Below are 24,296 nucleotides of genomic sequence, written 5' to 3' on the forward strand. Positions count from 1 at the left end.
CATTTACACCTACTCTATAACTACCTACCTGCCAAAAAGATTTCTGGCGAGTAACTGCAGTATACTACTGTAAAAGATATAGAGATGGTCAAAATGAGGGTGAAGTACAAGAATCAGCATGTTTCAGTCAGAGGTCCTTCATCAGCTGTGCAAGCAAAGTGCTTCAAAGTGCTTCAGCACCTTGCTTGCATAGCCGATAAAGGACCTCTATCTGAAACATCAGTTCATGCTGTTTGTGTTTGCATAAGCTCTGTTTAAAAGGAAATTTACAGTATGAATTCTGTAAATACATCCAGCTAGCACAAAATCGGATAACTCCTGAAAGAGGTCAGTCCAGGTCAACACAAGGTACACAGGATACAGGACTCTAGTGACAAAAGTGCAACAGTGGAATTCAATTTTTAATCAACTGTAAATATGTATGGGAACCTAATATGTACAGATGGGATAGACTAAACACTATCTTTGAACAAATGTCTTTTTTAAGCAGTGAATCTAGTATTTCATAGTAATGCATACATTTCTTTATATTGTGTACATTTTACATTAATTATTAATTTCAGCAAGTGTTGCGGGTCCTCCCTGCCAGTAGGGGTCAGTAAATAGATATTATTAACAACAACAACACAAAGGTAGCTAGCTAGGTATCTAGCTTTGTAGACCGTTTGTAGATTTCCATCTATGTGTGCTGGGACGTCTCTCGATGTACATAGTGAGTTGAATTAATGAATGAGTAATAATTTTGGAATCTTCCAACAAATTTAGTTGAATATAATTTTCTGGTCCCGGCATATGGGTTTAATACACACGGAGTCGTCAATAGCGTAGATGTAAACAACTTAGCACCGACAGGGATAGCGAATGTATAAAGCTAATCTGCAGGCTATTCTAGAGAGTAAGCTAACTGGTTAGCCAGCTAAATAATTGTCTAACGATACCGTTCCTAGCCAGCCACAATACGATTCTGTATCTATAGCTAGGTATACCTTAAACGGCACTGTGTCCATGTTTGGACTTTATAAGCCAGTCAACAGTGATTGATCTCTTTAATTGTCACGTTTCTCATCAGTCAGCTGTGCTAGAACAGGGAAACCACTAGGCCCACTTGGCTGTAAACTCCACCCGTTTAAAAGTGATATCTAGTTAACCTGGCTAACGTACTCAATCGGTCTGACAGATGTTGTGTTTGTACGTTGGCTTTAAACCAGCTAGCTTGCCATGACTTGGTTATCTCTGCAGTATTAAATCTAATTTCCCTGAGGGTCAAATTGTAATTATATATTTTTCCATGTTCACAGGCCTTGAGAGTTAACTACCAAATCTATATCCACTTTTTCCTAGAGAAATAGCACAGCAGGAAAAGAGAGAAAATGTCAGACACCCTCGTCGTCACCTTCCAGGCTCAACTCTCCATCGTCATGGAAACGATTCTCAAGTCAGCCATGATGGAGATCACTCGGCTGGTGGAGGACAGTTTTGTGGAGGAAGTGAGTCGTGGCAAACAGGAGGTGGCATTGCTTATGCGAAGGTTGCAGTTTGCAGAGAATAAACTGAAAGAGAGGAGAGTTCGATGTGCAGACTGTGGAAGAGCCACGGCAAGCAGTGAGAGGACTGCAGATCACACGGAAGAGACACTAACAGGTTGGGAGAATCATGTCATATATGTAATGTTCATTCCAATACAGTTTAGAAAACTATTGATCAATTTATGATGAATATTCCAAAAATTAATTTGTTTTCAGACTATGTTCAGAAGTGTATTTGATGGAGTTCATTAGTCCATGAAAGGGGGGTGGGAGAAAGTTAATTTAAAACTAATTAAAAGTACTTACTTTTAATACTTACTAATACTTACTCATTTCTTCTAATGCAGGTACAGATACCCTGTGTGTGAGCCTGAGCCTGAGAGAGCAGTCTGAGAAAAGACCCACATTCAGTGAGGTGTGGAGGTCTGATGAGAGTCTGGATTTGCATATATCCACAGAGGCACGCGCTCGCACGGAGAAGACAGACACGCTCGAACAAAGTGGGAAACAGGACTCAGCATCTAATAACACAGCACAACTGCCTCCGAGTGTTTTACAGAAATTAGTGCCCAGTGCAGCAGTTACGAGAATCCATGATCCATGTACTGACTTAAAACCCAGAGAAAGTCACTGCAAGACACCTGTGATAGACTTAAGTCCCATCAAAGATACAGACTCTGCCCAGTCTAGACTAATACAAAATGGTATAGGGGACAGTGGGTGTGGTGAGTTGGCATCTTCTCTGTCTGGCCCCACTGTGAAGTCCGAGTTAGAGCCGGATCCGGTTCCCATTAAAGAAGAGGAGGAGATGCTCCCAGTGTGGGACTACAGTGATGGCAGCGGTCCTGCAGAAACGGATCAGAGTCACAGAGGGATCGGAGGACCCTGGAATCGTGAGGAGACACAGGTAGATAACTTTCCAAATCTAACTGCTCTCAACATGCCAGATCCAGCTTCATATTTAATGTCCTGTTCAGTGAATTGTAACACAGAGATGTCTCAAAGCATCAAGACTGAGAATAGTCAGTCAGTCACCACAGACCTCGTTCACATCGCTGTGGCTCACATGGCAGAGAGATCCAGTTCACTTGACCAGAATGAAAATGGACACTTGTTTAGTTCAAATAGACAGAGTTTTCCAGAAGGTCTTTTGGCTCCTCAAGAGCTCTGTTCAGGTGAGAAAGTATTCCTCCCTGTCCTGCCTCTAAACCATTTTTCCCAGAGCGAGCGCCTTCAGGCGCACGAAAGTCTTCATGCCAACAAGCCACACTGTTGCGTCTACTGTGGAAAATCGTTTGCTCAAGTGGGCCACTTGAAGGTTCACATGCTTAGCCACCAGGGTAAGAAGCCCCTGAGCTGCTCCCAGTGCAACAAAACCTTCGTTCACAACTTTGAGCTGAAGGACCACTACCAGCGGCAGCATTCGGGCGAGAGACCACACGTCTGCCATGTGTGTGGCAAAGGCTTCACCAGGCTGAGCAACTTCAAGCAACACCAGAACATCCACACGCGGGAGAAACTCTTCAACTGCACCCACTGCGGCATGAGGTTCAATAGATCCACGCACCTGAGAATCCATCTCAGGAGGCACAGCCGAGTGGGAAAGAGTTGCCACTGCCGCCAGTGTGGGAAGACCTTTGTGTGCCTGAAGCAACTGAAGGGCCATCTGCTCAAAGTACATGGAACAGTCATGAATTGAATGGCAAATTCCAGTCAACGCTTCTCAGTTTACATAATCTGAATATTATTAATCTCAACTCATTTAAAATAGATTTTCTGCCTGAATTTAGATGCCCAAAAAGAGGACATACAAGATAAAACAGAGTAGGTGCAATATCCAGATGTAATTTCAGATGTAAGGATGCTTAAAAATGACAGGAAAATAATTTGAATATCAGACTTTAAAAATGCTAATGTTGACCACCCTGCTCCTTTAATGAAGATTTTATGAGGTTGAAATCTATATTCTGAAGATCTTAACTTGGAGAATTCGTGGTCTGACTTGCTTGCTGTGGCGTAGATTTCTGTGAGGAGGAATGCCCTTTTAACATGAAGCACTTGAAGTTTGCCAACTTGATTTTTTTTTTTTTTTTTCAGATGACACATCATATGTCTGTGACCAGTGAAATGTTCCCCAAATGTGCTCTTTTTTGTGATTCCTTATATGATTTCACAGCACTAGAGGATAAAGCGTAAATTTAAATTTTGAAAAAAGTATTTTTAACTTGAGCTGTTAATATAATTGTTAATTTGGTGTATTCTCTATCTGCTGATACTCGGTTGTCTTGTAGGTTAATTTCTTAATGCTGTTCACAAGTTTGGAATAACCTGACTTTCTATTTTACGCAACACAATATTTTATTTACTAAAAATATATATAGTGTAGCTCTAAATAATAAATCAGCCGCCAAAAGGTAATTTTCTTCATTATTTAAAATATTTTGGGAGAAATATAAATAATATACTGAAATCACCCATGTATAGTTATTGAAACTGAAAGTGGGCATCTTCAGAATTACCCACAGAATTGCACAAAAGCATTCTGGATATCAGTTTTATTATAGCATCATTCTTGATGTTATACAGATTTCTAGGTCATGCAATTACATACACAAAATCACACTGGGATTGTTGTATATGCGTATTTGCTACAAAATGGAGGTTATATATTTGCGAACATTCATTCCAAACTTTTGAACAGAAGTGCTTGTAAGTTCCAAGTTCCAAAGTCAGTTTTTTTTTATTTATTTATTTTTTTAAAAAATTTGTTTGTTTTTAAAACACTCTAAATTACATGTATATTGATTAAAGTGAGTGCAAAACAAGCCTACTGTGGGAGATGTGGAAATCACACTCAATTCTAGGATAAATAATGATATTGCTCTGATCTACTGAAGATGACATCACTCACTGCTGTTCAGCAGCCAGCAATAGAATGAAAATATCACAACAGAAACTGAGAATCACTGCAGTTAAATTTAATCCAAGAAAAAGGTTAATTGAGAATCATCTAAGGCTGTACCTGGAGATCTACTATTGCAGAGTTTTCTTCCATTTAATCTCATAATAATTTAGCATAGCATGTTAGATTAGTGTTTTTACTAAGATCTAGTGAGGCTGATATCCAGGGACATAGCTGGGAATCCCTAGCTAGCTTTGAATATTTGATTACTGCCAAATCCAGCCTTTTGTTCAGTGGTACCAAAAATACACTTTTTATACTGATCAAACATGGGATCTTTCTTTCATGCTTCATACAGAGGCAGTACAGAGTTTGCCAATAAACAGTTTTAGCAGTGCATAATTACTTCACTTGATGTCAATAGAGACTGGCTGGCATGATATATACATGATGATTAAAGTTTAATGGAGATGAACTAAAAGCAACGGGGGTTCTAATATTCCCGTATTGTTTTGATGAGGCACGTATTACTAATATGAAATGGTCTCATTCAATGTTCATCATTACAGTAATGATGGAATGACATCTACGTGACCGTCTAGACACCACTCAGTGTGCGGTGGAGATGACAAGCGACAGTAATAAAGCCTCCTTGTCATTAAAGCAAATTCATCAGTGTTAAGTGCTGAGCCTGAACAGTAGGAGGCGCTTCTGCACCACCAAGCACTGGTGCTTTCATTCCGTCAGTTAAACTGGTCAGGTTTCTATTTGAAACTTTTATTTTTGCCTCATGTTCACCAGCTCACTGAATGACTGACCTTCATGCATTTATAAATAAAACAATTTTTTTCTTAATCTTTGATCTGCCTTCTGTCTTGTCCATTCTGTTAGAGGCACAGGAACACAGTTCAAGAACATTTCATGTGTGATTAGTACGCAACATTTTCTGGACTTTTATATATAGGGACAACGTGTCAGTCTTTTCTTCTGAGATAACTTTAAGAGTTTTTATGCAGTTTGATGACACAAAGATTAAACATTTAAAAACTCAAAACTCTTCTCAGGATGTATCTTCTGGATGTATCAAAAAGAAGCCTGAGTACTGATTCACTTTTTTCTGTGTTGTAGTTGGTCCAAATGGCTCCTGAAAACCCTGCAACAGAACTGGTCAGAATGTACCCCACAAACAGACAGAGAACGTTCAGTGTAAGTACTCACCTTAAGATGCTTTTATATTGTTCTAGCTGCAACTTAATAATGATCAAATGATGTTATAGCACAACTGTGTTTTGCTTCTATAAACAGGTGGTGGCAAGAGAGATTCTAACACAGTTTCAGGTGTGGCAGAGGGCATGCTACAGCCGAAACATTGAATGGGGTCCAATTACTGCAAAGGTTTTATTTTTGTGTCATGTAATCCATGTTAAATAACAAATTAGTTACTGATAATACACATGCAAAGGTAACAGCAATTAATGTGTGTTTGTATGCTTTCAGATCATATCTGCTTTACCGTATTTATCAGGAAGGGAGACGGAAGTGATTGTACGTTGTACAAAAATGCTGCATAATCGCAGAGATTACCTTCGAAGGAGGGCCAAGGTAACTTTCTTAGTGAATATGTTTGTTTTTTTTTAGCTCTCATCTATTTGCATGCATTTCAAGCATAAAACAAATCTAGTTATTGACCATAGAATGCTCATCAACGTTGTGTAGTCAGTATGCAAATAAGCAGTGACAAGCTTCAGGCACATGAGGTGCGTACTGTGCTCTGTAGCTTGGTGGAAATGTCTTGTGACATGATGCAGCTTAGTGAAGATGGATGTTCTCAGCCCTGTTCTTGAGGATCCCCATCCAGGCCAGGCTTTGGTTCTGCTCCAGTTCCTTATTCACCGGAACCAAGCACCTATCTTGCAAGCTGCAGAGCTCCTGGATCTGGTGTTTATGGAGCTGTAACTATACAAATGTATATGTAGTAATGCAGTAAATATGTGGACTGTAAATACAGTAATACAGTAAATATGTGGCAAAAAGTTAGACAAAAAAAGTTATTGATATTTTCTATTACTCTATGTTGAAATTGTACTGAGATGATTTCTGTCCTTCCATCTATAGGATGCCTCCTTGGAGAGAAATGCTTTACCTGTGGAGCAGAGATATCTTGTTCAACTTCAAAGAGGTGACATTCAACATGTAAACCTGTAAATAAAATTTGTGTGATGTCTTTTTTTGCTTTTGGATTCGTTTTTGTGAATTCATAGTCGACCACTGAGTAAATTTTTATTGTCTGTTAAAATGTTGTTATTTATTATGGTCAAATAAATGCCTATTTAATAATTAATTATTGCCTTCAAGAGTGTAATTATCACAAAAAATACTTTTGACAGCATAGCTAAATGGAGGTATAGTGTCACTGTCCATGATAAGGAAAGTTAGGTTGCTTAAAAATATATGTATTTGAGCATGAAAATAAATTTTACTTATAAAAATATTTACAAAGTTCTTAGTAGGAGCAGTGATGTGCTGTAACAGATGTCACCCAACACATTGTCAATGACACTGCATTTTGATCCAACTTTAGTTTAAATTTTAATTTTAGGCAGTGCTAAATCGCAGTGGCAATTTGCCTGCATAGCCAAAACCCAGTTATAGGAAAGGCAAACAAGAACACAGCATCCCTCATGACTAAGTTATTGTGATATAAATAATTTTTTAAAGCGTGCGTGCATTCTTGCATGCAAATATAACTTTGGTAGCCCTTGACATACTGGAATTTTATAGATTCATACTATATTAAAAATATTTCTTTTAATCAAATGTATTCTTTGCCCATTACTTCTGACACTCCTGCTGCCACCAACTAACCACCCTCAGTAATTCATGTTATATAGTCTTTTTTAAGTCTGCATTAGCAGATGTATGTGCTAATACACTGAAAGTGGCATCAGAGACTTCTTTCTCTAAATTGGAACTTGTCTGTTACTAAGCTTGGATAAAAATGGACAAAAATGCATAATAAGGACTGTGCTGGACGCATCATGTTGGTTAGCTTGTTTGTGACCTTTTTGTGTGGGGGTTCCTTTTCACAACCTGGACTGCAGCCTGTCTGTATTTTAAGAATGATGACACAACAGTAACTGAAAATGTCAGCTGCTGAATTCCTGTTAATCATCCAAATTAACTACTGCTATGGCAGTAATAGAAATTCCACTGGCTTATTCATTAAAATGTCATCCTTTCTGAAAAGAAAAAAAGTGCATTTTGATATGACTTACTGCAGCAGTGTCAGTTTATACCTACATACATATAAAAGGCCCAGATTTGTTGAGCATAGGGTAGGGGATGGGCCGTGTAAATGCAGGAGCTCAGACAGATCATGAGGAGCATTATGTAAAGCTTTGAAGAAGATAAGAAGCAGCTTAAACTTAACACGGTAAGTAACAGGTAGCCAGTGAAGACTCCGAAGGATGGAAGTGATATGATCCATTTTCCTAGCAGGTGCTTTGTATACATGAGGGAGATATGGTCCAGTTTTCTAGTGTGACTGGGGATCCTAGCAACTGCATTCTGTGCAATCTATCCAGCTTCCCTGTCAAATTAATAGTGTTAAGAGGCTGACTAGAAAAACATTATAGTTGTCTAACTTGGATGATATAAATGTGTGTGTGAGTGATTCATCTGCTAGGCTGAGGGATGACTGGAGATGTGCAGTACTGCAGAGATGGAAAAGGGGGAACCAAGAAAGGACAGATCTACTGATGTCGATATTGTAGAAATGAGAAAGTAATACATCGTGTGATATAGCATCACACGATATATTACAACTTTTATTAACGTATTATTTAATAACTTTGGCCTGTCACAGCATGGCCCCCTCCTCATGTTAGTTTGACGTCTTGTGTACGCACGTGTGTGTGCGCGCGTGCGTGCATGTGTGTGTGACTTCATTGCTTCGCCCCTCCCATATGTCGCACCTTTATTGTAATATTTTTATTACATTTATTTATCACACCCTAGTTATGTCTGTCATTAATGTTTGTATTTAAGGTCCTGTTAGGGACCTTATTCCTTGTTGTTGTATGACTTTGTTTCACATGCTTCTCCTGTGTTGACCATGCTTGTGCCACTCACTGTATTTGTGGTTTGTTAGCATAGTGTCATTGTTATTGTTTTAGTGTAATTTGTTTTGTGTGTTAATAAACTTTTGTGTGTTTTAAAACAGCTCATCTCTGCATCCTGCTTCACCTCCCGTTGTCACATGGCCAAAGCATAATTGGACAGCTTCTTTTGTAGTGATACTCAAACATGAAAGATAGAAATTCACTAAGGTCATACGTAAATGACAATCCATAAGATTAAACAGAAATTCCAAGTAAATGAGAAGGGCATATCTATATTAGTTCTTTTTAAATTTACCTTGTGCATCAATTTTCCACACACACCAGAAGGGGAGATGAGTCTGAGATAGACTGGTCAAGGAGAGAGGAGGTAGGAATAATGTGCCGATTTCAACTCTTTATTGGACATGCTGAACACAACATCAAATAAATAAATACATAAACTATGAAGAGTTCCCAAGCTGGCTTTTAAACTGAGTTCTACTTTTCAGCATCTGTTTTGTTCCCAGTAGCTTTCTGGCCAATGGACTCGGTGTGCGCTGGGCTCGGTGTGCACTGGGTTTGCAGTGTGTGCGCTGGGCTCGGTGTGTGCTGGGCTCAGTGTATGCTGGGCTCGGTGTACGCTGGGCTCGGTGTGTGCTGGGTTTGGTGTGTGCTGGGCTCAGTGTGCGCTGGGCTCCGTGTACGCTGGGCTCAGTGTACGCTGGGCTTCGTGTGCTGGGCTCAGTGTACGCTGGGCTCAGTGTACGCTGGGCTCGGTGTACGCTGGGCTCAGTGTGTGCTGGGTTTGGTGTGTGCTGGGCTCAGTGTGCGCTGGGCTCTGTGTGCTGGGCTCAGTGTGCTGGGCTCAGTGTGCTGGGCTCAGTGTACGCTGGGCTCAGTGTACGCTGAGCTTTGTGTGCTGGGCTCAGTGTACGCTGGGCTCGGTGTACGCTGGGCTCAGTGTGTGCTGGGTTTGGTGTGTGCTGGGCTCAGTGTGTGCTGGGCTCAGTGTGCTGGGCTCAGTGTGTGCTGGGCTCAGTGTACGCTGGGCTCACTGTACGCTGGGCTCCGTGTGCTGGGCTCAGTGTGCACTGGGCTCGGTGTACGCTGGGCTCAGTGTGTGCTGGGCTTGGTGTGTGTTGGGCTCAGTGTACGCTGGGCTCAGTGTGTGCTGGGTTTGGTGTGTGCTGGGTTTGGTGTGTGCTGGGTTTGGTGTGCGCTGTGCTCAGTGTACGCTGGGCTCAGTGTGTGCTGGGCTTGGTGTGTGTTTTGGGCTCAGTGTATGCTGGGCTCAGTGTGTGCTGGGTTTGGTGTGTGCTGGGCTCAGTGTGCGCTGGGCTCGGTGTACGCTGGGCTCAAGTGTGCGCTGGGTTTGGTGTGTGCTGGGCTCAGTGTACGCTGGGCTCAGTGTGTGCTGGGTTTGGTGTGTGCTGGGCTCAGTGTGTGCTGGGTTTGGTGTGTGCTGGGCTCAGTGTGCGCTGGGCTCAGTGTGTGCTGGGCTCAGTGTGTGCTGGGCTCAGTGTGTGCTGGGTTTGGTGTGTGCTGGGCTCAGTGTGTGCTGGGCTCAGTGTGTGCTGGGCTCAGTGTGTGCTGGGTTTGGTGTGTGCTGGGCTCAGTGTGCGCTGGGCTCAGTGTGTGCTGGGCTCAGTGTGCGCTGGGTTTGGTGTGTGCTGGGCTCAGTGTGCGCTGGCTCTCTCTCTCTCACTGGTTCACTCAGGCCATCTCTCTCAGCCATGCTCAGCCATGCCCTGCTGTTAAGAACAGGAATATTTTTCTTTTTACTGCTTTCAATCAGGCACCTTCACTTTTTCCCAGGAGAAACAGTTTGTCTTGGAAGTGACATATTATAACTTGTAAAGAAATAGAAAAGAAGCAATTAATCAGTCTGCTATTTTCTATAAAATGCTACATCAGACTGCATCCGAATAGCACTGTTTCCTGCTCATGAAATAAATCAGCTTTTTATGATGAAGACTTACACATTTATAATTTTACACTGCTCCTGGTAAACAGAAACAAAAGCCATTTTTTAAGACACCCTATGCTCTTCATTGTTCCTGCACTCACTACAATATTCTGACTGAATATTGCAATAAAGACGTCAATATTCTGACTCCAATATTCTGACTGCACATTACAATAAAGTCATCAATATTCTGACTGCAATATTCTGACTGTACATTAAATAAATGTTTCACTGTAAAGTGCACATTGTGGATAGAGCCCCACAAGTTTCTCCAAATGCAGAAAACATGGATGAAGGGTACATGCAGCTCAGATCCTTTTTTTATAGTTGAGCATAATCTGACAAGAAGCAAATTATATAATGAACCACTATTTTTCATTCCGTGGTTGAAGGCAAACAGTGCTGAGTTCTCCATCTCATAAAGAGGACTGTGACCATGACATCACACATCCTCCGCACCCTAGTAACCCATGGAAGTAAGCAATAATTGTGTGAATTTCACGTGTTGTGAAACTGCTATGTCTGGTTTGAGAAGGGACAAGAGTCAAGAATGTGAAACAGGGGATAGTGTGTGTCATGAGAGCTCTAGGCTCCTTTCTTACATATAAATTCTTTACATATAAATGCTGTATTAGCATGTATTCAATATAAGAATGGCCAATAGCCTTGGTTAAAAAAACACAACATTAATGAATGATAAAGTCTGTTATGAACTTTCAGAAGCAAATAGTTACTGTTAATGGAGCCACCTGGAGCAATTTCTAAATTTCGAAATATATATATATTTTTTAAATGTTCTTTTAATGGCTTTTAAAGATTACTTGTATAACATTCTGTGTGTCAACATTTAGAAAAGCAATGCAGGACAAATGTGTATCATTCTGTGCTACCATTAGAATTTGCTGGCCTCATGGCTTTTAAAACTGGAACCGATTAAACAGTTGTACAAAGGAGAGTAAGAGATGTGCTTGTCTAGTCTTCTGGATGAAGTTTTCACAACCAAAATAAAAGACCACTGGAAAATTGTACAGTAGTCTCACCGAATAAACACTGCTTTGTAATGGAAGATGAGATGGAATTAATTGAGCAAGGAGATAAATTATTAAAGAGAATATGTCTAAATGTATTATTATTAACCAATAACAGCTTTCTACTGCCCTGTAGTCCTTCTACAGTACTAAAAACCAGCATGCTCATTACAGTAATTTTAAATCACCTTCATGGCTAAGTCTGCTCTCTTCCTATCTGCTCGATCTGCTCAACATGATGAAAAATAAAGATAATGCCTTCTGGTAGAAGGTTCTGAAAGATGATGGTAAAATAAAAGAATATTGAATCGTAATGAAGTGGAAGATTATTCCTGAATGACTCATTTGTGTTCATCAAAGGGTTATATATGATTATTTTACAAATAGAACATTATATATCATTATGTTGATATTGATGAGTTGAATTTGTATATTTTGATCCATTTATTTATAGCTTAAGAGACCACAGTACATTTGATGTCATAGAAAAAAGTCTTCCTCTATTCTACTACTCATAGGGGCTTATTTCTAAAACGTGAAACGATGAGCGGTAAGGAGGCGGACGCAAGTGCGGAGAAGAGCGAGATTTATTACGGGCAAATCCAGATTCAGAGTTGTTATGGTAGTCCAGGGTCATAGAGCCAACATAGAGATTCAACATAGAGATGACAAACCAAAAACACATGATGGCAAACGGGGGAAGCAGGCTATAACAGAGGCTAAGAAACGCAAAAGCTAGGATAACCATACAGACGAGGAGGCATGGAGTACAAACTTACGGGCATACAGATACGGATTTGCCACAAACAAACAAACAAACAAACAAACAAATAAATAAATTCAAAACATACATCCAAACATTCAACGAACATCCAACACACAGGCCATCAGACAGGGTTTAAATACATAAACTTAACAAGGCTGGAAACAAGGAACAGGTGAAAGTAATGACAGGTGTGGAAAACCAAACAAGGGGTGGAGAAAAGGAATCTAAGGACTGGCACCAAAAATAATACATATGACAGTTAAACCATGGAACATTGAAGCTAGGAGGACGAACCGTGACAAAACAGAACTCCAGTACACAAGTACAAGGTGCGGAACCATATGAACCTAACTGTGCTTCTTTGAACCCCCTTTATAGACTGGATTGTGTAAACACTATTTGCTTATGGCACCAGCATATACAATGCTGTCCTGAAGGAGTGATAACTTCTCTTGTGAGCATTGTTTAAGTAGACTAGAGCTGTTTGTTTCTACTTGTTTATTATTTCTTAAGACTTATTTTCCTAGACAAGAAATGTTTCTGAAGATGTTAACACAGATTCACAGTGAGAGACAAAAGGACAGAACATTTCCATTTGATAGTGAATTAAGAAAAAATCACAGACTATGTCTATTTTAAAATTAGAAAATTCGAAAAAAATGTATGGGGCTTGGGAGTAGGGTCTGGTTTCACTCACCGATTTCCTCGCCCGTAATACAGAAGTCCTAAAGTGTTTAAGTCGTACAAGATGTACTTTAAGTGGAAAAAAATATACATGGCAATAAGGAAAGTTGTCAGTGGGCTGCCAAGACTCAGCACACTGAATCAGCGTCTTGGGCAGTTACACAAGAGCTGGATGGTTCAGCAGCGATTGGGCACCAGGAATTTATGACTTATACATTGAGCACCATGTTCAAATTAAATAAAGACTCACTGTGTTAAGTTCATTGGCACTTTCATTCACCAGCGTTATCCTCAGTCCAATACCAGTGTCGAGCAACTAATTCATTTCCTAACAACACATTTCCTTTGGCATATCATTAGCCAACAACTGCTGCTACAGTCTTCTGCTTGATCTAAACTATTGTTTTTGTTTATATATCACTAAAACAAACTTTCAAGTGGAATTAGTCTTTAATAGTCCAAGTTCCAACCATGACTGGAGTGACAGGTTGTAGTGAACTCTAACACCAGGAAGATACTATATTTCATTATGCCTCAATGTCTGCTGATGAAAATGTGATTAATTATTAGAAAAAAGGCAGAAACATATCCAAAAAATATATGATCTTATGTAACTTTAATGGCACACAAGACTATCCTTAGGATATGGTTAAACTAGAATTTTCACAGAGGTAAAAGAAACAAAGGGACCTTTTCATTACATCGCATATTTACAGTACTAGTTAAATTAGATAATACTCTCTGTAGTTCACCACATAAGGGGACAGACCTATGCAGCCATTTGTTATGGTGCTATGGTGCCTGTGTATGTGTACAACCTTTCCATAAGTATGGCATATTTCAGAAGACTTGCTTAGATTCATTTTGTATAGCATTACACGAGAGGGGGAATATTCTTCTGAACATGACAGTTTGATCAAATTTGTTTACAGCTGAAATTCATCATTAAAATGCATGAATTTGTCAGTACTATGAATATTGAGTTATTTGAAACAAATATTAAATCAAACATACATAAACTAGCATTGTTTAAACCTAAAGCTTCATTTATACATGAGTTTTCATAATAGTTGAAAGAGGTTATGTGACATTCCTCTCTGCTAATACATTGTGTAACTAAACACATACACATTCATCACTATCTGAATTATTCTGTTTACTTGCACAAACTAACTCCTCCCTATTTTCAAAAAACATCCTTTCTGAAGTCTAGACACTCATCGCTGCTCTGAGGCAGTGTGTTATTTTGATAAACCTTCAAATCTATTTCACTTCAGGTAGAGCATCTCTGGACCCAACAGGTATTCTCTTACTGCTTCATGGCTTAATTGCTCTGTGAGTCACACTCACAATTCAGATTCCATGCAGTTTGATTTCACCTAATATATATAATACTAGCTTCATGAAGACTGACAGTTATGATATATTCAGTTCTTAGTTTAGTAATTTTTTTCTTTTTTAATCCATAAAGAAACTACTGTACTGATTCTTGGTTCATTTGTATTTGTGCACTATTGTTATCCATTGGCCCACATAAAGGAAGAAATTTAACTCTAAATGAATGATAACTAAATATTTTGCTTTTTTTTCTAATAATTACCATATTATCCAAAAAACATATATAAAAACACATGGGATTAAGTAATTTTAATGGCATATTGAGCTATACTTAGCTATCCTTAGAATATGGTTAATCTAGAATTTGATCTAGATGTTGGACATGCTATAATAATCAGAATGGAAAAAAACAAGACTGTAAAATAGCAAAGCCTTGAATAATTTCAAAGTACACATAATCTTACTTTATCTTCAGTGTTCATCTTTGGGTGTAAACATTACAGTGTTGCTTTAACATGTTTATTCAGTGTTAGGTTATTCATAGTAAAAGAAGAAAAAGCTTGTCACTGGTAAATCATGACAATTTCAATCTATGTTTATTCCTAACTGAAGTTTAATCTGTGTTTGTAAAAGCATGACATCAAATTACATTTCATTATGTCAATCTCTGAGCCTCAGTACCAAATGCAGACCACCTCACAGCCTATGTTGACATTCACCCAGCTGGTTTTCTTCTCAAAATAAAATCTGCATCCCAGGCATTAAGAAATGTTTATGTCCTGAGAGCCATTATCAAGATTTGCATTGTTCCTTGATGAACTCTGGTTCAACTAAACATGCTTGTTTGTTTGTTTGTTATTTTACCTTTGTCAGCATGTGAGACTTTTGAGAGGTTGTGTAAATATTAATGCAAAACTACATATTTATTTTTAACAACCTTTAAAAAAAAAAAAAAAAAGAAGCTTCCCCACTGAATTCTAACAGAGAACTTCCAAGCAGGGGAGGTGAGGAGATAAGAACTTAGTTAAGAACTAGAGGGCTCTACTGTGCCCCTCAACCACAGAGCTAATCAAAGGCTTAGATATGCTGCTAATATGGCAAAAAGGCCTTGGAATTCATTTACATCTAATGCCCAAATATTTAATTTGAGTGTTTTAGGGGGTGGAGTCTGAACAATGATTAACATATTAGCAACAGGGAGAACCATGGTGCCTAGATTTCAGTATCTTTAAAGAACATTTTTAAAAGGATGAATAAAAAATAAATGAGTGATTTAATTATTTTCTGGATGAACTTAGTTTCACTGCGTTATAGTCAGAATAGGTCTTACACACAATCATGCAAACTGTTCATATATAGCTAATTCAGAAATAAGGATCCAGTCAAGCGATATATTTTCTTACATTTCCAGGAGAATGATAATCAAAACAATTTAAACACAACTCCAGAATCATTTCTCAGGAAAGGGAGTAATAACTAACACGACACCGCTGGATGACACAAATCTGAATAGTCCTGCCTCTCTGTCAGCCTTTTGTCCATTCTAAGACATTAGAAAAATGAATCGCATAGTTACAAACCTTGTCACACTTTGCCATATGTCTTTGAAAATATCACTTACAACCTAATTCCATTACTACATTTAATCTCCGCAGGGAGTTAATATCAGCAGTGAGGTCATTTTAGAATAACAGTGGTTTTAACTACTGATAAAGCAGTAGGCTTTAATTCAATTATAATTGCTTGGTGGGAGTTTTCCTTATGTGATTATCAAAGTTGTAGTGCAGGATATACAAAAAGTTTTGCAAAAATGTTAAAAGCTAATATTTTAAATCAACATTAATTTTAAATCTAGTACTTTGTCAGCATTTTCTTTTTGCAGTTCAAGACAAAATTTGTGTCTTGGCACTAGTGCACTCTCATGACATCAGCCTGCATTTGGTTGATAAGCTCACTGTGCAAGAAGGCCACGTATTTATTTTGGTACGAGCAAAATGGTGCAAAGTGGCATTTGGGCTTGGAAAAAAGGCCCATTCCCAGACTTGTTACTGAGCAGGCAATGAGTTAATCGTTCCCATACAGCATAAAGTGCTAGTGCCAAGAAGTACCATTCTCCAATCTCGCATCTGCCTTCACTTACACATCCCTTTGGCAGGCAGGAGAGTCTTTTATTTGCTAAATCTGAAAGGTGACAAGTGGCTTTGGGAAGTTGCCCTTTAATGTCTTCCCAGAACTTTTTTGTATAAAAAATCTAATTCACTCTTGAGTGCATTGCTGGTGAATGTTTTTGTTAAGGTGAAAATGATCAAATTAGTCAAAAAAGAGACTTTTTGATCTTTTCTTCTCCAGATACTTTCCTTTGGGGATAATGCTGAAAAGCTAGAAGAAAGAGAGAACATATACAGAAATTTATTTGCCAAGAAAAGGCTTTGAGGAGTAACTGCTCACAGTGGAGAAAGCTCTTAAACCAGCCCTGTGATCTGTTCAGCAGAAACGTCAAATGTAATTAGCCTGATTTTTATAAGGCAGTGCAGTGTGTGGAAAGCTTCCATACAGTATTTTTTCAGTCAAATAAAGAAAGAAAGGCCAAGTTTATTAAGTGTATTATATGGAGCAGCTCTTAATATTAACCTTCTAAGATCACATTAAGTGCATGTCAATAATACATGCACTTAAAAAATATTATTATAATAAATAAATTAATAAATATTATTATAGTAATACATATCAACAGGACTTGTATAGGGCCTCAGAATTGCCTGTGAATGGAAGCACTGTTAAGTTATGCCTACACATGTGTTTACAACTGACATGAATATGAGTTCTTCTTTTCCTAAATATTAAGTGCATACGCAGCTTGCATGTCATTAACATCTCTGGATCTCTGGCACCATTGGAAGGTGCTACATTCAACAATGTTTTTCTTTTCTGCCCATATGTTTTTTCATTTCCTTGCTGTGTGCTAAAGCAATAAGACAGTAGTGCCACAATAATATAGTGCCACATTAACAAAGCACCACTATCAAGGAGCAGCAGTCCGACATCACAGATGTCAGCTTGTTGATTCTCCAGCAAATTATTTTCTTTCTAGACTATGATGCTTACTCTGTGCCTTGGAAAACAGCTAGCACCAAATATTAACATAGTTAACAGTTAAAGGACTGCTCCAGGTTCTCCCATCCGACATCTGTGCAGGTCTATAGCACATATGGATGACATGTAAGGCTGGCTAGGTGGTCCATAGATTGATATACCAAGGACAAACTACACAGCTTGTAGCACCAGGACCGTGTGGTGTGTCCTCGAGATGTCTCCCTCTGACAGGGCAGTATGGCACAGATCCTAGGAGTGAGCTCACTCAACTTTCTTCCAAGAAGAGACATCTATGAAAGAATATGATAGTTTGATATTAAAATAATGGTTTTTATTAGATTTGTATGACAGTGCAAATAATGGAATGGGACAATTATGATCGACCTTCCATTGAAAATATCTTCTTTTAAAAAGCTGGTAACACAATATCTTTAATAATTCAAACTGCAACATTTATTACTACCTATAAAATGTGATATAATTATTATACAATTAACTTAAGTTACTGTTTATTAGTCTGTTATTATAAAAAATCATAAAAGATTTCTCATTTTTTTGAACATGTGGGTAGTCTAGAAATTGGGAATGTTCTATCTATCAAGTCTATCACGAGGACACATCCAGTTTTCAGTGTGTAAGGGAGGTGCAAGTGCTTTGAAGACTGTGGGCTACTGCTTCAAATACACCACAGCTGACAGCAAAGAGGAAAAACATGTATTCAACAACACATGAGAATCCACTTCTAAAAATAGCAGGAAAAGCAGACATGTGTCAGATATGCGTGGCATGCACACGAAATAGTGGATTAGGATGATAACACGCAATTCCCCCAAGCATTAAATATTTGGACTGTTATGGAAAACATGATTCATTTGATTCAGACCTTTTCACACCTACTTATTTCATGCAAGTGATTCAAGCGGAATACTGACACAAATGAAATCAGTGAATCAATCATCATCCATCTAATTACAGTGCACTGGTCAGTATGTTCTTATAAAATATTTGTACAAACTACTAGGAGTGAAGCAGATGTTGCTGGATGACTTTGCAAGATATGATACGAACATGAAACCCAACACTGTCCCTCACATGAACTATTGAGAACTTTTAATGGAACTTTAGAAATCAAAATTAGTGATAGAAACATGTCACAAACACAGCAAGTTGTAATGTGTTTTTATTATAATACACTTGTTTTGTTATTTTTTTTTAGCAGAGAGCCTCTTCTAACCCTGAAAGCAACACACAGCAAATGGAAATTGTCTCTAAAAGAGCTGAACAAGAGTTGAGAAAGTAGGCCCTTAACTGATATTTTCAGTTTCCTCACTTGACAGTCAGATGTAAACCTACAGTAGATGGATGGCATGTTGGTGCCCAGAATAAGCAGAATAACAACCACATTTGGATGTTCTGTAAAATCTCAAAATGACTGTCAGAATCCATCTAATTGTTCCCTTTCCCTGTCAACTTAAATGTTGTGATATAATGGATTGATGGGATGAATAAATAATGTAATGCATTGTATTTCCAACTAAATCTGTTAGACAAGGCTATGCAGTCCCAAGTCTCATCAGTACTATTCCAGTTCACACCTAATCATCACAGCTACCACTTCTGCAGACAATGTCTGTCTGAGCATCGTGCCTGCTTTGTACACCAACACTTTTTGGATGAGTGTTGTTCCATGATATAAGTTGCACTGTTATATCAGGGTCTCAAGATGACTGTTTTGTCCAAAGACAGACATCCTTTCTTTATAAATTATGACAAAAGTCTGTGAACCTATCAAGAGTAGTGACATTCCGGTTTCTCAAATATATATGTTTACATTGGAAATGCAAAAACCCTTCATTTTAATGCTGAAACCATTGATTTTAATGCATTTTAAAAGGCATTAAGACATTTCTGTAATCATACTACTTGGAGAGATAAGCTGGGAGTCCCTCCACAATAAGTCAGCAGGTCTAAAGATGTCTAAGAGAACCTCAGGCTCTCTTTCAGAGCCTCAGGCAGCCATACCTGGTTTAGTTAATATTTATGCATTTTCCTTAGTCTATGGCTCCAGCAAGTATCTCAACCCCTGGCCGTGTGCATATTATTTGGTGAGTATGTTGTTGTTCTTTTGTTTATAGCTGCTGGTTATAACACCTATGTATAAGCCTCTAGCTAAGTGCTGTGGTGGATTTGCTTTGTTGTGTACCACACCAGCTGTAAAGATGTTTCTCGCACAGTTCCCTACTCTTCAATTCCTGCACACAAGCAGATCAGTGCAAGCTCCACACGGCTTCCTGCTAGTCATGGCTTAATTTGTCAGTGAAATACATACTGGTTAAAGTAAAAAATATCTAAAGTTTATTGAGTCCATTTTATATGTCAACAGCCAGTGGGACATGTAGGGGGTTGATGCCATTTTGCTTACTTATCCTTTGTCTGAATTTGGTTAGAGAAGGCAGTGATGGTAGTCACTTTTGTTTTGTTGTTCAGGTTAGTTAGTGAATGACCTTTCTTTGATTTCTGGGAGCAAGGGCATGGGTTTACATAGCCATGGTTTTCACCAGAACAAAGCAAATAATGTGAGGTTACCAAATAAAGCAAAAATGGCATATTTTAAAGGTTAAGTGGCTGACTTTATGCAGTAATGGCCTTGACTCATTACATTATTTTGCCTATAAAGTTGCTATATATGAAGTTTGCCTATAAACCTGCCACCTCTTGATGTAGCACCTTTCCTGAAGAGGGAAATCCATGAAAGATAATCAAATAATATGACTCATAGTATTTTTCAGCATGCATATTAGACTCATATGTAGACTCTCCTCTTTGATGTGATTTGCAAAGACATGTGCTTTAGATACATTTTGAATAGCCAAACATCTATACAAAAGCATGTCAGTTTTGGAAAGAAGACTAAAAGTGGCATTTGCCAGAAACACATAAAAGAGACCTGAATCCATGGCTGGGTGTAGAAATAAAGGGACACATGCAGCACTTATGTCACTTAAGAAAAGCTCTCCACAGTCTGTACCAGAATCACTTTACAGGACACAGAATGAAAATTAATTGTGATTCCTGTGATTCCTTAATGGTTTTCCCAATATAAATGTAAATACTCTAAAATTAGCCAACATTGTGCCCTTTAAACTTATCAGATTTTTTATTTAGTGTGCTGGAAAACAGAACCGAACCAATTCCATCACTGTACAATTACTTAAAAACTGCACAGTACATCAAATCCTAACAAGCAAAAAATACCTTAAAGATATTTAGTTCAATTAAAAATATTGTTTTTAAAACAATATAGCCTAATAGCCCTGACAATCAATCTTTGTTCCTTTGGTTTGTGGTAAAACCTCTGGACTAATTTGTATTCTGAGACGGATTTGAATTCTATGCTGTGGAATCGTGGTGGGTCAACAGCAATTTTAAATAAGTAACGTTTTGCTTTTTTAATTTTTATTTTTAAAGAGCCATCAGAACTGGAAATTGTAGGCTGCCTGAACATAGTTTTGGGGTCCTTACAGCACAGATTAAAACAAATGATGCTTTGTACACTGCAGAACACAGTCAAGCTTAAAACTTCTGAAAATGAAGAAACAAAAGTTACATTAAATATCAAAGCAAAATATCCTGGAAAAGCATCTGTGACCTGTTTGGTTCTCATTTTATCTGTGTACTTTTCTTTATTCCGTTCTCACCACCCTTAAGCTTTACTTTACGCTTCGGGACGGACTGTTTAAAGCTTTTCGTGCCTTTAAGAGATATGCCAAGTCAAGACAAGCCTTATTTATATGATTTCATCTGCCAACAAAGGATTTTAAATGGAGATTGAGGTGCAGGGTAGATGTAGATATACTCAACATCCACCCTCCTTCGCTGGTGTCTTTGCGGAGTGTGATTGGATTAAAGTCGGTTACCCTTTCCCCTCTAACCCGGTGATGTTGGCCGTTTCCTGCTTCTTCTGACCAACTAGTGGTAGAGCGTTTCTTCAGTGCTGTTGCTACAGTGAAACACATAGCTTAGACATCAGTGGCTTCACACGAAGGAATCAGAAGCCAGCCACTGAAACACACAAACGTCCAAATCACAGCAATGCGAAGGAAATCAAGGATATTATTATGTTTTGCCGTCCTTTGGATCCTCGGAATAGCATATTATTTCTATTCGGGAACAGCGCCAAATCGAAAGGTAGGATTGCCAGCTCGTTGAATCGCCAATGATGAATACAGTAACGTGAAAATGCACGTTGTTTCATGTAACCCTCCTAAAGCGAATATTTTCAGAAGGAAACTATTATAATTGAGAATTCGTTAGACAAGAATAGCAGAATCTTAACAGACGAACGTGCAACTCACACGTTGTCGGTTTGTTTGCACTAAACATAGATAGTGTTATCGACGTGTTTCGCTCCACAGTGATTGAATTGTGGTTCCAAGCGAGAGCAAAAGATATGAAAAAGGCTAGCTACTAGCTTATCGGCTAGCTGAGTGCAAATACAGACGTTGAAAACCAGCTATTGCTTTACATTCCTCTTGTAAAGACAACTGACATCAAACGACGTCTTTAAACGCTGCGACAAAAATGTTTCTTTGGACTCGCAGGTACCTGACCAATAAAATATTTACCGGCACAATTTGCTAACAAAGCTACAAAGTAGCAAGCGCCTCTTGTGAAAATAATTGTCCCCCTTCAGTTTTCTGTTGAAGAATACAGAATGGAGTTAACGAGTTGACGTTCTTTCTTTGCGGTCGAACGGCTTTGCGTTCGGATAATGTAACAAACTCGTTTGTCGTAAAACAAAGAGCATTCGAAACAATGTAATGAATTACTGCCACGATAGCCTGCCAGGTTAGTCAAATCTCTGCATTCAGCAGAACATTTTACAGAATGCAAGATTACCTTTTAGTATCTCCAGTGTGCGGGAGAGAAGGAGTATGACGATACGTCGCGTGTTTTCATCAAACTTTGGCAGCCATTCGACACAATTGAGAATCTTGTGTTAGGAAGTATGGCATCGAACGCACTCGCACAGATTTGAGTCCTTATTCTAAGTTCATTTTAGCTATTAATTAAAACGTTTACTCAGTGGTAGTTACCTACTTTTAATCGTAACTTAGTTTTGTATGTACATAGTTGTTGGTTGTGTGCCGTGTACATAGATAGAACGATAGAAAAAAGGGTTTGTTTTACTTCTTAAAGTGCACAAGGCTGATGAATTCAGTGAGAGGTGAAAGGACCCGGTCTAGTGAGGGGAAAAATATTCCAGCATCTTTGTCACACTACCAAATTCAGATCTTGTTCATTTGCTTTGTATTGCATTACTTTGTAGGCTAGCTAGCATAAGGGTAGCGTGAGTAGCTTTTAAACGTGCCTTACAACGCATAGAGCTGTCGTGTGACATGGAGAGTATCTTAGTGGTGACATGTGGCCATCTGTGACTACAGTGACAGATTGCAGTGATCGGTCACTTCCACGTATGCCTTATATCCAACGCTACATACGAGTTGTGGTTGTGAGAAACTGTACTATGAATGTGTACGGTTGGAATTCTTGATGACCAGAACCACCGCATAACCAATATACCCACTCAGTTACCTTACTGCTTGTCTGTGCACATTAAGAAGAGATTATTCTGTAGTTGGAATGATCTGTATTTATTCTAAACAGTACCATACATCAAATAAATCTAAACAGAACCTGTGGCAGAGTCTTGGTCATTTTCAGTACACACAGCATATAACACCATCTCTTTTCCACCAGCTGGACCAGTGTTGAATGGGCTGTTCATTAGATGGAAAGTTAGCAGCTCTAGAAGGGGACAGTGCTGTAGAAGTATACGCAAAATTGTGGCACTTCAAAAAAGTGGAATCGAGTGTTTCGGTTCTAAGAGACTGGAGCAAAAATAGCATCATTTTAGAGTACTCCCTTGGCTGATATTTAATACTGATATTAAAAATTCCAGCTCATGTTCCTTATAAACAAACTTGTCTGTGGCAGCGTACAGAGAGCCCTTTTACCCTTAGTTTAACTCTACATGAACTGCAGAGAAGATACATTTTTATTGCATTATAGCTAAACCTGTATATTTTAACCTGTTCCAATGTACAGTAGTACAACTAGAACACTCATACTGGCATCGGTATTAGTAGATTAATACATATAAATAGTTATCAGCCCCAACTGGTTTTGGGCATTTTGGTAGCCTTATTTAAGAGTGATTTTAAGTAATGCTTCCCAAACAAACACTTGTTTAATATTAATATTAACCTTTGTTTGTTGCTATAAACAGTGTGTTTTTTTTTTAACAGCATGCATGCGTTGTCTTTAGTATTTATGATGTACACACAACAGAACAAAGTAAATGAAACGGAAGTCATGTAACCAGTTTCTACAAATCTTATTGTATAGTGGGGTGTGGATGATTGACTGAACAGCTCGACAGCTGCTCTGGTGCTGCCTAATGCATCCAGCATCCCTCACTGAACACAGGCTATTGACTCTGCTGTTCAGTGCAACTTGTAATCCTTAACAACGCAGGGGATGATCTGTTTATATCCTAAAATTACACACATGGAAACATGTTGGGTTTAGTGACAGGCTCAAACTACACCTCCTCTTTGCCAGCGCTGTTGCGTACTTCTGTGCAAACAGTTATACTGTAGATTTTAAGCAGATGTTACAGCTTGAGTCTCAACACTTGGAAATGAGTTCCTGCATCCTCTTACATGATGAAGGGAGGAAGGCCCCAGGACAGGACTTGTAACGCAGTGTCAGGAGTCAGCAGACACTGAGCTCAGCCTCTTTGATTGGGGAATAAATGGGGAATATTTTCCCCATCTGCCATGAGACACTGGAAGGTTAGTTTAGAGTCTGCCGCGGAGATACAGGATCCC

The 24,296-nt window shown here is 38.7% G+C and overlaps 3 protein-coding genes across 5 annotated transcripts in view; all 3 read left to right on the forward strand.

Moving 5' to 3' along the window:
* Positions 1 to 625: 625 nt before the first annotated feature.
* si:ch73-109d9.1 lies at positions 626 to 6,769 on the forward strand. 2 transcript variants are annotated; one of them, XM_035531567.1, is made up of 7 exons: positions 626 to 712; positions 1,342 to 1,641; positions 1,874 to 2,433; positions 5,557 to 5,634; positions 5,734 to 5,823; positions 5,926 to 6,030; positions 6,544 to 6,769. In XM_035531567.1, exons 2-7 carry the CDS (start codon positions 1,371 to 1,373, stop codon positions 6,631 to 6,633), a joined length of 1,194 nt encoding a protein of 397 aa, XP_035387460.1. In that variant the 5' UTR covers positions 626 to 712; positions 1,342 to 1,370; the 3' UTR covers positions 6,634 to 6,769. The 2 variants fall into 2 exon arrangements, with proteins under 2 accessions (XP_035387460.1, XP_035387461.1); XM_035531568.1 differs by having other exon boundaries at positions 6,206 to 6,637.
* Positions 2,440 to 5,534, forward strand: LOC118242207 (gastrula zinc finger protein XlCGF49.1-like). Its single transcript, XM_035531569.1, has 2 exons — positions 2,440 to 3,350; positions 3,624 to 5,534. The coding sequence occupies exon 1, from the start codon at positions 2,467 to 2,469 to the stop codon at positions 3,223 to 3,225; it is 759 nt and encodes a 252-aa protein (XP_035387462.1). The 5' UTR covers positions 2,440 to 2,466; the 3' UTR covers positions 3,226 to 3,350; positions 3,624 to 5,534.
* Positions 6,770 to 21,336: 14,567 nt separating the features above from the next.
* Positions 21,337 to 24,296, forward strand: part of galnt2 (UDP-N-acetyl-alpha-D-galactosamine:polypeptide N-acetylgalactosaminyltransferase 2) — a 53,735-nt gene continuing 50,775 nt past the window's right edge. For both annotated transcript variants that reach the window (XM_035531852.1, XM_035531853.1), the window contains exon 1: positions 21,337 to 21,591. In XM_035531852.1, the coding sequence (XP_035387745.1) occupies positions 21,496 to 21,591 (96 nt within the window). In that variant the 5' untranslated portion in view covers positions 21,337 to 21,495. The remainder of the gene's footprint in view (positions 21,592 to 24,296) is intronic.

Source organism: Electrophorus electricus, chromosome 11, assembly GCF_013358815.1.
Source record: "Electrophorus electricus isolate fEleEle1 chromosome 11, fEleEle1.pri, whole genome shotgun sequence".
Lineage (NCBI taxonomy): Eukaryota > Metazoa > Chordata > Actinopteri > Gymnotiformes > Gymnotidae > Electrophorus > Electrophorus electricus.

Bases quoted from the DNA above. Each gene is read 5' to 3' on its own strand.
- si:ch73-109d9.1 (XM_035531567.1), top strand. From the start codon at position 1,371: ATGTCAGACACCCTCGTCGTCACCTTCCAGGCTCAACTCTCCATCGTC. The intron at 2,434-5,556 runs GTAGATAACTTT...TCTGTGTTGTAG, and splicing joins GGAATCGTGAGGAGACACAG to TTGGTCCAAATGGCTCCTGA. The intron at 5,635-5,733 runs GTAAGTACTCAC...TTCTATAAACAG, and splicing joins ACAGACAGAGAACGTTCAGT to GTGGTGGCAAGAGAGATTCT.
- LOC118242207 (XM_035531569.1), top strand. From the start codon at position 2,467: ATGCCAGATCCAGCTTCATATTTAATGTCCTGTTCAGTGAATTGTAAC.